This window comes from Schistocerca cancellata, chromosome 2 (assembly GCF_023864275.1).
Source record: "Schistocerca cancellata isolate TAMUIC-IGC-003103 chromosome 2, iqSchCanc2.1, whole genome shotgun sequence".
In the NCBI taxonomy this organism is placed as follows: Eukaryota; Metazoa; Arthropoda; class Insecta; order Orthoptera; family Acrididae; genus Schistocerca; species Schistocerca cancellata.
In genome coordinates, this window is record NC_064627.1 from 590,306,825 (window position 1) to 590,320,115 (window position 13,291).

General features: G+C 42.7%; 1 protein-coding gene across 1 annotated transcript in view; it reads right to left on the reverse strand.

Annotated features, from left to right (window-relative positions):
- LOC126156774 (sodium/hydrogen exchanger 9B2-like) overlaps positions 1-13,291 on the reverse strand; it is a 112,938-nt gene that overhangs the window by 47,053 nt on the left and 52,594 nt on the right. Inside the window, exons 3-4 of the mRNA XM_049916331.1 lie at positions 7,422-7,621; positions 920-1,094 (exon numbers count right to left, since the gene is read on the reverse strand). Coding sequence (XP_049772288.1) covers positions 920-1,094; positions 7,422-7,621 — 375 coding nt within the window. The remainder of the gene's footprint in view (positions 1-919; positions 1,095-7,421; positions 7,622-13,291) is intronic.

Here is a 13,291-nt window from a genome sequence, read left to right on the forward strand (position 1 = left end):
AGACCATGGCTGCGGTTACCCTTGACGCTGCATCACAGACAGGAACACCTGCAATGGTGTACTCAACGACGAACCTTGGTGCACGAATGGCAAAACGTTATTTTTTCGAATGAATGCAGGTTCTGGTTACAGCATCGTGATGGTCGCATCCGTGTTTGGCGACATGGCGGTGAACGCACATTGGAAGTATATATTCGTCATCACCATAATGGCGTATCACCCGGGGTGATGGTATGGGGTGCAATTGGTTACACCTCTCGGTCACCTCTTGTTAGCATTGATGGCACTTTGAATAGTGGACGTTACATTCCATATGTGTTACGACCCGTGGCTCTACCCTTCATTCGATCCCTACGAAACCCTACATTTCAGCAGGATAATGCACGACCGCGTGTTGCAGATCATGTACGGGCCTTTCTGGATACAGAAAATGTTCGACTGCTGCCCTGCCCAGCATATTCTCCAGATCTCTCACCAATTGAAAACGTCTAGTCAATGGTGGCCGAGCAACTGGCTCGTCACAATACGCCAGTCACTACTCTTGATGAACTGTGGTATCGTATTGAAGCTGCATGGGCAGCTGTACCTACACGCCATCCAAGTTCTGTTTGACTCAATGCCCAGGCGTATCAAGGCCGTTATTACTGCCAGAGGTGGTTGTTCTGGATACTGATTTATTAGGATCTATGCACCCAAATTGCGTGAAAATGCAATAACATGTCAGTTCTAGTATAATATATTTGCCCAATGAATACCCGTTTATCATCTACATTTCTGCTTGGTGAAGCAATTTCAATGGCCAGTAGTGTATTAAGGAAAGATAAGTGCACTACTTTCTCTAAATATGACCGTCAACGTTGGGTCCTCGAGTCAAAAGTTCGCTCAGGATAGTAAGTTGCAGAGTGGAGAGCTGCGTTACCTGAGCACGGAGCAGACTTCTACGTAGGGCCCGGTGATGTCGATGACACCGAGGTTCTGGAAGGCGATTCCAACGAGCAGCATGCCGAGCAGCGAGGGCAGCATCAGCAGCGTGGCCAACCAGCCGCCAACGTGCGCCGTCAGCGTCAGCAGCGCCAGCTTGAACAGCTGACCACCTGCCGATGCCCAACAAGCGGTCAACAGACAAAACGTATCTCTATGCAGGAGGAGTCAGTTGCAATTCAAGTGTTTCTGGCTTTCTGTATCGATTTTTTGCCTCCTTGTGTTAATTTGAAAGCACATTGCCATTGGGGACAGGAACACAAGATTAATCTTAACATAGGCAGGAAATGAAGTTTGTATCTTCATGTTGAATGAAGAGAAAAGGATAAAGGTTAGACTCTAACCTAGTCGACCAAGAAGGTATTATAGACGGACGCTATTCGGATAGGATGAGGTGGGAAAATGAAGTCGACCACGACCGTTGGAAAGGAGTCATCCTGACATATGCCTTGCCAACTTTGAGAGATCAAGGAAAACCATCAAGATTATGTTCTTCATCTTACTGCACTTATCGGGAGATTGCTTGTGGGCACCAGTGAGCTGCTCGTGAACCGTGGTTGACCAAACGGTAAATGTACGTTACGTTGAAGTTTTACGAAGTATCACTCTTATTTACGTCATGGAAGGTATTCATTCCAGTGATACGCTGGCTGGGATAGGAATTTTGTAACTACACTGCTAGTCCTTAAAGTTGCAACAGCATGAAGTCGGCGTACAAGAAACATCAAATGGCATGAAGTGTATTTCGTGCTAGCATATGCAAATGATCAGCATTTCAGCTCAACCACACAAACTAAATAGGTTTAACACAATCTACATTGAGCCCTCGCCTATCATGAAAGATCACCCTTGGGTTTTTTCATTCAGAAATCGCATTTGAATGTGCGTTGTTTCTGAGAAGCTCGTCTAATGCCTCGTGTAAGTAGGAAAAATGGATACCAGCTCATGTAAGAATTTGACAGTGCCAAAATCGCGGCCTATCGAGGCTGCTGATCATCATTCCGCGATTTTCAACTATGCAGCCAATATGGGTTCACGCCGTGCAGGATGTCAACAGGTCAACTTAACTAGCATCCGAGAGGACAAACATTGTTCTCCCGTGCAGGGTTGTTGAGCCATGACACGTGGCTTGAGTCAGGAAACGGGCTTATTTGCAGCAAGCCAAGTATCCGCACGGATAATGTGACGAGGTCTGGAGCACCATAAGCTGTAAGTGCTGCGACCGTTGTTGCGGCTCCCCTTGACGCGTCAATAGAGGAGCCCATAAAGTGGTCGGCCCTACGACAGTGGACACAAATGGCACCACGTCGTGTTTTGAGTCGAGTCGTGGTTCTGTGGACATATCCGCGTGTCGAGGATCTGAGTAGAAATAATATTGATAGACTTCATTCTTCTCTTCATACAGGCCCAGAACCTGATGTCATCCTACGGAATGCTGTTGGGCACACAAACATTATCACCTCTAGTCGCACAGCCTATAATTTGGGCAGAAGGCTATGCATTTTTGATGTATTAAGGCCAGTGGTTGCGTTTCATCTTAGAGGTCTCCGTGATGTTATTTTTCAACAAGACACTGCAAGACTGTACGTTGCCTGTAGTGTCCTATCTACATTGATACAAAGGGTGTTCCAATATTGCTATTTCCAGAATGTTCTCCAGATCTCCCATCCACTGAAAACATCTGTCCATCCGTTACAGAGAGGCGGACACGTCACCGCTTACCAGCTAGTAAAGTTGACCAATTGTGGCACTGAGTTGAAGCTGCGTGGAATGGATACCCCGTATCTGTTATCGAAGCTCAGTTCGATTCTATGTCAAGTCGGGTTAGAGCTGACGGTGTCAAATTGGTGCTCTCTGTACTAAATTTCGCACGCTGTAAACCTACAGATCACCTAAAGAATTAGTCATGTGTTGTTCATACTATGCTATATACGTATAACAAGCGACATGTCGTGATTCGCTAACCTTCCTACGGGCGCAACCTTAATGACCAGCAGTGTGTTTTATTAGTTGTGTTGCTAATCATCTAGTGTGTGCGACTGATAGTTTTGTCGAAATTGTCTGTGGATCTAAATAGTGTTGAACGTGAACTGTTGCATCATCAAGTTTGCCGCAAAAACTTGACAAGATCCGTAACGGAAAACAGCACACATTCTTAAATTGCGACATAGTTGCGAATAAAACAGTGATCTAGAAAATTTAGAATAAATTTATTTTATTTCCGTCTATGGTCACAAGACTACCGGTTTCGGTTAGCGATAACCGTCTCCAGATCTGCAGAAAAATGGGTAATGGTTAGTCTACACCTTAAAATGATAAGTATTACATTCTTCATACATGTGGAAGACACGTGTTTAAAATATGACGAGACATACCCGTTTTAAAACATCTAATATGATGAAGTCATAGTCGCGTCGTAAAAAACCACACAAAATCATCTCAGCACCATCGCACGCGTTTAAAATATATTGTAAACTAGGCCACAGGGCCGGCAGTTATCCTCTTCAAAGCGCTACACTTCATAAACTGAGGTACAGCAGACAAAATATATGTCTACTAAGCTCGTCAGATGTCACTACAGTGGGCCTACACATATTGAACAGTTAAACAATTGTACAAAAGCTATGAAACGAAAAGCACAATAAGAAAAAAACTATAGTCCGCTTTACAAAATGCAAAAGTTATTGCAGTAATAAATGAAATATTAAAACACGAATAAAGTTAAATTTTAAAATTAATAAAAAGGAAACAGTTAAGTGACAATGTGTGATGCTGGAACGCACTTCGCCGATTTTTAGATAAAAAGTAATAACATACACAGGAACAGGCTTAAGGAGCTAACAAAATAACAAGTATGATAATATAACTAGATAAAGCCAAAGGATGTAGTAGCGACCGGAATGCAGCGTAGCATTGTTGCATCTAGCTGGCTTCCTTCTCCAGTTATTTTGTCATTGTTATTTGGCAAGCTCCTTGGTCATGTGGCTACTTTTTATCTAAGGTCACAAATGTGTGTCAGAATCACGTATCGTCGCTTAATATTTTGTTCTTTATAACTTTACAATTTAACTTCATTCACGTTTTTTATGTGTTTCAATTTATGATGATAGTAAATTATACACCATCGAAGCCCTACTACACTTTTTCATTTTATTGCACTCTGTGTAATTGATGAATATGTGTAGGTCCGTAATAGTGACATCTAACGAGCTTACGACACACATTTTGCGTCTCTGTACCTCAGTTAGTTAAGAACAACAGCGCTGTTAACAAAATGACTGCCGGCGCTGTGGCCTAGTTTACACCACATTTCAAACACGAGGGTCGATGCTAAGTTGATTTTGTGTGTATTTCTTGATATTAGGAAATATTTAAAAACGGGTATGCATCATACACGGAAAAGCCAAAGAAACTGATACAGCTGCCTAATATTGTGTAGGGCCACCGCGAGCATGCAGAAGTGGCGGAACACGGCGTGGTATGGACTTTAACGTCTGAAGTAGTACTGGAGGGAATTGACACCATGAATCCTGCAGGACTGTCCACAAATCCGTAAGAGTAAGAGGGGTGGAGATCTCTTCTGAACAGCACGTTGCAGGGCATCCCAGATATGACCATTAATGCTCATGTCTGGGGAGTTTGGTGACCAGCGGAAGTGTTTAAACTCAGATGAGTTTTCCTGTAGACACTCTGTAACAACTCTGGACATGTTGGGAGTCGCATTGTCTGCTGGAATCGCCCAAGTCCGTCGGAATGCACAATGGACATGAATGTAAGCAGGTGATCAGACAGGATGGTTGCGTACGTGTCACCTGTCGTATCTAGACGTATCAGCAGTCCCATATCATTCCAACTGCACTCGCCCCACACCATTATAGAGCCTCCACCAGCTTGAACAGTCCCCTGCTAACATGGACAGTCCACGGATTCATAAGGGAGTCTCCATACCTGTATGTGTCCATCCGTTCGACACACTCTGAAACGAGACACGTCCGACCAGGCAACATGTTTCTAGTCATCAACAGTCCAATGTCTGTGTTGACGGGCCCGGGCGAGGAGTAAGCTATGTGTCGTGCAGTCATTAAGAGTACACGAGTCAGCCTGCGGCTCCGAAAGCCCATGTCGATGGTGCTTCGTTGAAAGGTTCGCACGCTGACACTTATTGATGGCCCAGCATTGAAATCTGCAGAAATTTGCGGAAGTGTTGCGCTCCTGTCACGTTGAACGATTCTCTTCAATCGCCGTCGGTCCCGTTCTTGTAGGATCTTCTAGTGGCAGCAGCAACGTCTGAGATTTTATGTTTTACCAGATTCCTGATATCTATGGTACACTCTTGAAATGGTCGTACGGGATACTCCCCACTTCATCGCTACCTCGGATATGCTGTGTCTAATCGCTGGTGCGGCGACTATTACATCACGTTAAAACTCACTTAAATCTTGATAACCTGCCATTGTAGTAGCAATAACCGTTCTAACAAATGTGCCAGACACTTGTCTTATACAGGGTGTTACAAAAAGGTACGGCCTAACTTTCAGGAAACATTCCTCACACACACAGAAAGAAGATATGTTATGTGGACATGTGTCCGGAAACGCTTACTTTCCATGTTAGAGCTCATTTTATTACTTCTCTTCAAATCACATTAATCATGGAATGGAAACACACAGCAACAGAGCGTACCAGCGTGACTTCAAACACTTTGTTACAGGAAATGTTCAAAATTTCCTTCGTTAGCGAGGATACATGCATCCACCCTCCGTCGCATGGAATCCCTGATGCGCTGATGCAGCCCTGGATAATGGCGTATTGTATCACAGCCGTCCACAATACGAGCACGAAGAGTCTCTACATTGCGTAGACAAGAGCTTTCAAACGCCCCCATAAATGAAAGTCAAGAGGGTTGAGGTCAGGAGAGCGTGGAGGCCATGGAATTGGTCCCCCTCTACCAATCCATCGGTCGCCGTATCTGTTGTTGAGAAGCGTACGAACACTTAGACTGAAATGTGCAGGAGCTCCATCGTGCATGAACCACATGTTATGTCGTACTTGTAAAGGCACATGTTCTAGCAGCACAGGTAGAGTATCCCGTATGAAATCATGATAACGTGCTCCATTGAGCGTAGTTGGAAGAACATGGGGCCCAATCAAGACATCACCAACAATGCCCGCCCAAACGTTCACAGAAAATCGGTGTTGAGACGTGATTGCACAATTGCGTGCGGATTCTCGTCAGCCCACACATGTTGATTGTGAAAATTTACAATTTGATCGCGTTGGAATGAAGCCTCATCCGTAAAGAGAACATTTGCACTGAAATGAGGATTGACACATTGTTGGATGAACCCTTCGCAGAAGTGTACCCGTGGAGGCCAATCAGCTGCTGATAGTGCCTGCACACGCTGTACATGGTACGGAAACAACTGGTTCTCCCGTAGCGTTCTCCATACAGTGACGTGGTCAACGTTACCTTGTGCAGCGGCAACTTGTCTGACGCGGACATTAGGGTTATCGTCAACTGCACGGAGAATTGCCTCGTCCATTGCAGGTGTCCTCGTCGTTCTAGGTCTTCCCCAGTCGCGAGTCATAGGCTGGAATGTTCCGTGCTCCCTAAGACGCCGATCAATTGCTTCGAACGTCTTCCTGTCGGAACACCTTCGTTCTGGAAATCTGTCTCGATACAAACGTACCGCACCACGGCTATTGCCCCCGTGCTAATCCATACATCAAATGGGCATCTGCCAACTCCGCATTTGTAAACATTGCACTGACTGCAAAAACCACGTTCGTGATGAACACTAACCCGTTGATGCTACGTACTGATGTGCTTGACGCTAGTACTGTAGAGCAATGAGTCGCATGTCAACGCAAGCACCGAAGTCAACATTACCTTCCTTCAATTGGGCCAACTGGCGGTGAATCGACGAAGTACAGTACATACAGACGAAACTAAAATGAGCTCTAACATGGAAATTAAGCGTTTCTGGACACATGTCCACATAACATCATTTCTTTATTTGTGTGTGAGGAATGTTTCCTGAAATTTTGGTCGTACCTTTTTGTAACACCCTGTATAGGCGTTGCCCACCGCAACGCCGTGTTCTGCTTGTTTACATACATCTGTATTTGAATACGCATTCCTATACCAGTTTCTATGGCACTTCAGTGTATTTTAAACGTTTTCCACATGTATGAGGATAGTAATACTTCTCATTATGGCATATTTTGTTTTGTTATGAACACTATCCATTAGTTGTACTTTGTTTTCCAAGTTTTCCGCAGATCTGAAGACGGTCGTCGGTGACCGAAATCGGTAGTCTAAAGACCAAAAATTTTGTGATCGCAAAAAGGAAAGATTTATTGTGGACGTTGTTTAGGCCGTGTTGGAGGGCCCCACAGTGCGTGCAGAGTATGAGAAGTAGTCGCTGCAGGGGACGTACCGGGGCCGGCGTCGTGTCCAACGACAGCGAAGGTGACGACCCAGCAGAGCAGCAGGATGATGACAAGGGCGACGACGCGCGCGAAGCGGCGGTAGGACGGGCAGATGGGCGGCGGGCACAGCCGCGGCCAGAAGGCGGGCTGCCACGACGGCGTCGTCTCCTTCTGGTGGCACCGCTTGAACAGCAGGAACCACCACGACCTGCCGGCCAAGGCTCTTGTTGCTCACTCACCGTACCCACAGTTGACCGCTAGGACTACTGTTACAAAAATCGACATTAGACAAAGACACAAAGACAACTTCGACTATGGACGTATGATCGTTCCACGAGGTGTGCGCTTAAAGAGGTTGTAAGTAGGCTGTTGAGGTTTTTATGTTGGTAATGCCACGTAGTGCTGTGTATGAAAGTCACTGACTGCGTGTAACACCAGAGCTCTAATGCTGTACTGATTTATTTTGCTTTTGTTTCATTTAATGTTACATCGCTGAGTATCTGTAAATGTAAGACTCGATGACACAAAATTGTATACTCCTTTCTTTGTTAAAACTTTGATGTCATGGTTTGATTCTATGCAAAGTAGTGTATCTGTCATTTAAATTATTTGTCCCATTTGGAGGGAACAAAACTTACTGTATATAATTGTAATTTTGTGTGAATAATTTTTGGTAGAAATACTAATATGTGCAAATGTTCTGTTTTATTTAAAATATTTGGTTACTTTATGTAAATTGCTGATCCTCACTTACGGTTCTTAGTTAATTTGTATGTAAAAGTTGTAGTGGTTCCCCTCGGGAACGGAACTGTGTAGCGCGCACAAATTGTGGTTGGCCTAGGTGAAAAGGTGGAACAAGTGTCAGTCGGGGACAAGCTACGAGTCGGAGACGAGCTACGAGTCTGTGCACTGCCATATAAAAGATGCATATTGTGCTGGTTCCGAGAGAGGCTTTGTCTGCTACTTTCCAATGCCTCGGATGCATGGATAAATAGCTGGAAATATTCTGGAATTTGTATCTATCATCGCCACCAAGAAATGACAAGAGTCTAGCAATTCTACCTGCAATTCCACCTACCAACATGCAGTTGCCACCACATTGCGCAATCATTGCATCGCAATACTACAATGATGTACAGTGAAGGATCAGCTTAATGGATGTGTTAGTGTGCTCAAATACAAGGTAATTTATATCTGAATTTAAGTATCTACCTTGATTTTTTTTCCTTATCATAACACCTCTCAGGGTCCTCTCCGTTTGAACTAAAGTGATTACCGAGTGTCCCTGCTGAAAGTACATTAAAAACCAGTGTTTTTTTCTAATTAATGCCTCTTGAACATAGTAAAGAGAAAGTTAAAGTTAATGTGGCAAGAGAGTGAGTTAAAGTCAATGATGCTTGCTGAATATAATTTTCCTAGTAGTTGCCAACTTCAAATTAAAAGTTCTTAAGACTGAGGCTTATAAAGTTTTGCTTAGTAAATGATCACATTACTGCCTGTTGTAAATCACAGAAGGTGAGTCAGTATCTCACATATATGTTAATTTTCTCTCTCAATGTAGTGAAAGTGGAAAACTGCAGTGTGAAACGTTACATACTCATATCTGCTAAGTGTTTGTCTCTCTTGTGTATTGGAAGTGCATATTAATAATATAACAGGATCCACAGTTTGTCTATTGTGTTAATGCTAGGTAACAAGTAATGGGAAGACCACTAATTATGAAAACCATAATTTCTTTATTCAAATGATAGTGAGAAGCAAACTGTTAGTGGATTCCAATTAACTTTCATTTTAAATAGTAATGTATTTAACTGAGAGAGACTTAACTTATATCCAATTAATGATTCTGCAGTGAATAGTAATAATAACGTTATAAAGACCATTCAGTTTGTACAAGCCCTAAAAGTAATAGTGTGTTTCGATATAATGTTATAATTTTGCAAATAGTTTGTGCTGCTCTAACTGTTAGTTTCAATCTTACCGTAAACATACGTATGTGTCAGAGTTCATTGCACTCGAGTGTGACAAAGTATAGGTTGTGTTTATCCATTAAAGTTACTAATAACTATTTTCTTGAACGAGAATGTTAATCATTCTCTTGCCTAGTTAGGCTGGCGACCGTTTTCTTCATCAGTTAAACAGTGCATATAGGCAAAATTTTGTTTGTTACCGTTCAAATATTTACGTAATTCTGACTTTCACTTCCGATAAGCTACCTCCGTTAGGTACAGCACGGTCAACATAACAAAATTCCTCTCAGAGGGTAGCACTGCTCTGTTGCTTTGTACCATTATTACTCTAACAAAATAATTTTGTTTGCAAACTGCCTCCAGTTCAGAGGTTATGGTATAACAGTAGCAGGTAGGAGTGTTATATGCGCTGTATGCAGTCTGTGACTGGTTGGACTCATTGCTGGAATATTCGCTGGGGTAGTGTTGGGCAGTTGGATGTGAACAACGCATAGTAGCGTTGGGCAGTTTGAGGTGAGCCGCCAGCAGTGGTAGAAGTGGTGGATGTGTGGAGAGATATGCCAGAGTTTTGAACGGACGATCTGGACGTGTGTTCGTCAGAAAAAGGAAATTTGTTTAATTGGATGTCACAAAAATATATATTGGACTTTTGAACGCTATTAAGATAAATACATTGATTGTTCTCTATCAAAATCCTTCATTTGCTAATTATACCTATCAGTAGTTTGTGCCTTCAGTAGTTAGAATCTTTTATTTAGCTGGCAGTTTTGGCGCTCGCTGTATTGCAATAGTTCGAGTAACGAAGATTTTTGTGAGGTAAGTGATTCATGAAAGGTATAGCTTATTGTTAGTCAGGGCCATTCTTTTGTAGGGATTATTGAAAGTCAGACTGCGCAGATTGCGTTGCGCTAAAAAATATTGTGTCAGTTTAGTGATGATCAGAATAAGTAAAGTGTGGTAGTGCGTACTGTAAGACCTTCAGTACACACACCATCAGATTATTTGACTTGTCACTCTAACGAAGTAGGCGAGTGTCAGCAATATATCTTGTGGTCTTATCGCGGCGCGTTTATCTTCTGCCATTAGGTCAAACGATAGAAATGCCACTTGCACACAGAGTAGCAGATTGACGGTGACCAACTTTAAACAGAACTTGATTAATTTTCACACACATTTATTAAAATAATAACAAGCATAAAAATTACTTAACTTGGTTCTGGATGCTATTTACAATTGACAATCTGAAGTTCCTTTGGTATTGGTGTGCTAATCTTATTCTCACATATATCTCTGATACTTGACAAAAGTGTCTATACATTTATCTTCATGGCTATGTATAGGAATATGGTAATCTTATTTGGTGCAGACAAATGCAGACTGGTGCAGACTGACTAATCAGAGGTCTGTACACACGTTATAATACCTCGCACGTTCATGTATCACTGCGCGAGTGTGATCCGCGAGGAGAAAAAGTTCTACGTTAGCAGCAATCCTCATTGGCTGCGTTACATATTAATATGCGGATTGGCGGAAGCAGAATTTGGTCCGTCTCTATGGCAGCGCCATCTTGTAGTGCAGAGACGGACAAGCGCTGCGCCTGCGCTGTTGTGCTTAGAGGGGCGCGCTCTAGTGGGAAAGTTGTGTACGCGCTGACTATGCGGAACTACGTACACAACATAAAGAGAGAACTGTCCGAGTACGTTCAGTTTTACTCAGCTGTCTCTGTATCAAGTAACGTAGTTAACCAGCGCAGTCATTCATAATTTTTCTAAGGGAACGTTTCAAGGGGCAAGCGGCGACAGACGGGGTAAGAGGAAACAGCCGATTTTGCATGTGCAATACGAGCAGCGAAGTCCTGGAGATAGAAATCGGCCATCTCATTGTAGGGGGGCGGGTGGTACTTCAGGCTCTGTCATTGGCGCCAGCTGACATGCCTAAAAGCTGCTGCGACTACATGGCACGGTGGCTGTAAATGATGTAGCCAGTGTCAGCATCAAACGTGCTCGTAGCGAGTTATTCAGTAAATTTGTATTCCATTTCTTGGGAGTTGTCTTCGCTGATGGTGGTGGTAAGCGACCAACTATGCGTAACAAGGCGAAAGAAAGTTTGCGGGATGCAAACACTCTTCAAGCGCGAAGCTAGTTTACGCATATGCGTATACCGCTACCTTCGCTTGGAACCGGCGACAACGATAAGCGCGTTTGTGCCTCGACCTGCTCGAAGCGGCGTCGTTCACGAATCTGACTACAGCATTATCCGCTGCTGAGAAGAAGACGCGCAACCGATGAGCAGCAGTGAGTTGGATCTGCTTTGCGCTTAGAGCGAAACAGTACGTGCTGTTCTACATACATTATCGTCAATGCAGCTGCGTTAAAGTTGTAAGACTGATTGTGGAGTTATTCACTTAAGGGGACCACACTGTGGTTCAGGTCGAAAAAATCTATTTTCGGTTTTCATCATATTTCCATAGATTAAGGTTTCATTAAAGTGCTCTGAAAAGGATTTTGCTGAAAAATTTTTTTTTTTTCGAGCATTTGAAGAGCATTTTCCGACCACGTGTGTTTATGTGCCACGCCCACTTTCTGTCACCCACTGTCAACTCTAACCCATATGGAAATGCCATTATTAGCTAAATAGAATATGTAACCCATGTTCAAAAACGTTTGAGAACACGGCTGAGAAAACTAACTGTTGTTATGAGAGGAAAAAATTAGAAGATTGAAAATTGTTGACCGAATAGGGTCGGTTAACTAAAACTGAAATAGAAAACTTGCAGGTATACTATGGGCAGGCAAATAGGAGAAATAAAGAAAATCTGGAGGCAATGAAGAGAGATGTTTGGGCCATAATAAGTCCTCTACAAATGATAAGCCATGTCATGGATTGTGTCCATCCAGAGAAAATGCGTGGTGCAAATACAATAGGACTCAGGCAACTGGAGAATCTTATTCTCACCAGAATTCTCTTCCTGCTGCTGTTATTACAGCAATTAAACCTATTTTCAGAGGTTTGGCTCATCCTGACCTAAGGAAATGTCTCCATGGGCATTCCTAAAACTGTATTTGTAGGCATGCATACAATGAAACTAGGAGTTCATGATGCTGTTATTACATTCAATTGTGGTAATATTGGAAAGCGTTTGGTACTGAAAACGCTGGGAATTAATCCTGGTGAAAATATGATCACTGGGCTGCAACACTGCGATAAAATGAGGATAGCCGACGCAGACAGGTCTGCATCTAATATGGCCAAGAAAGCAAGACAAACATCCAGGAAGGAGAAAAAGAAGCTGGAAGACCTGCTAGAGGCCAAAGAAGGGCCATCATATGCAGCAGGACAGTTTTAATTAACTGCAAGTAACAAATTTCAAAAGTTTTTTCTTTGAAGTCAATTTCCCGCAAACTAAACTTTTCAGTACATATGCCCCATTATATCAGAAACTATCATAGATAAATGAAATTTTCAGAGACTCTGCACAACATTAAAAACCACCTCTGGTACTACATTCATTAATATTCCCCCATTAAGAAGTTCACAAAAACTATTTTTTCAGAAGAAACTTAGCATTTTTGTTAATAAATGTAAAAATATTTCTTAAAAACTATAAAATAGATAAAGTAGATTTTAGTAAAGGTGACTATTAGCATCATGTAACATACAGTAAAAATATTTTTTTCAGAAATGTGTCAAATACTTGCCTAAATTAACATGGGTTAGATAGGCAGTGTGTGGTCCCCTTATATACGAGGGCTCTTTTTCCCCCTTTGATGTCCGATCGGTCGTGAAATAATTAACAGCTAATATCGCTAACATTTAGCTACATCTTCCAGATACTTTTCTACATAATCACCGTTCGGACTCTGACTGTTTTAGCGTTGAACCAATTTTCCAGTACCCACATCATAGAA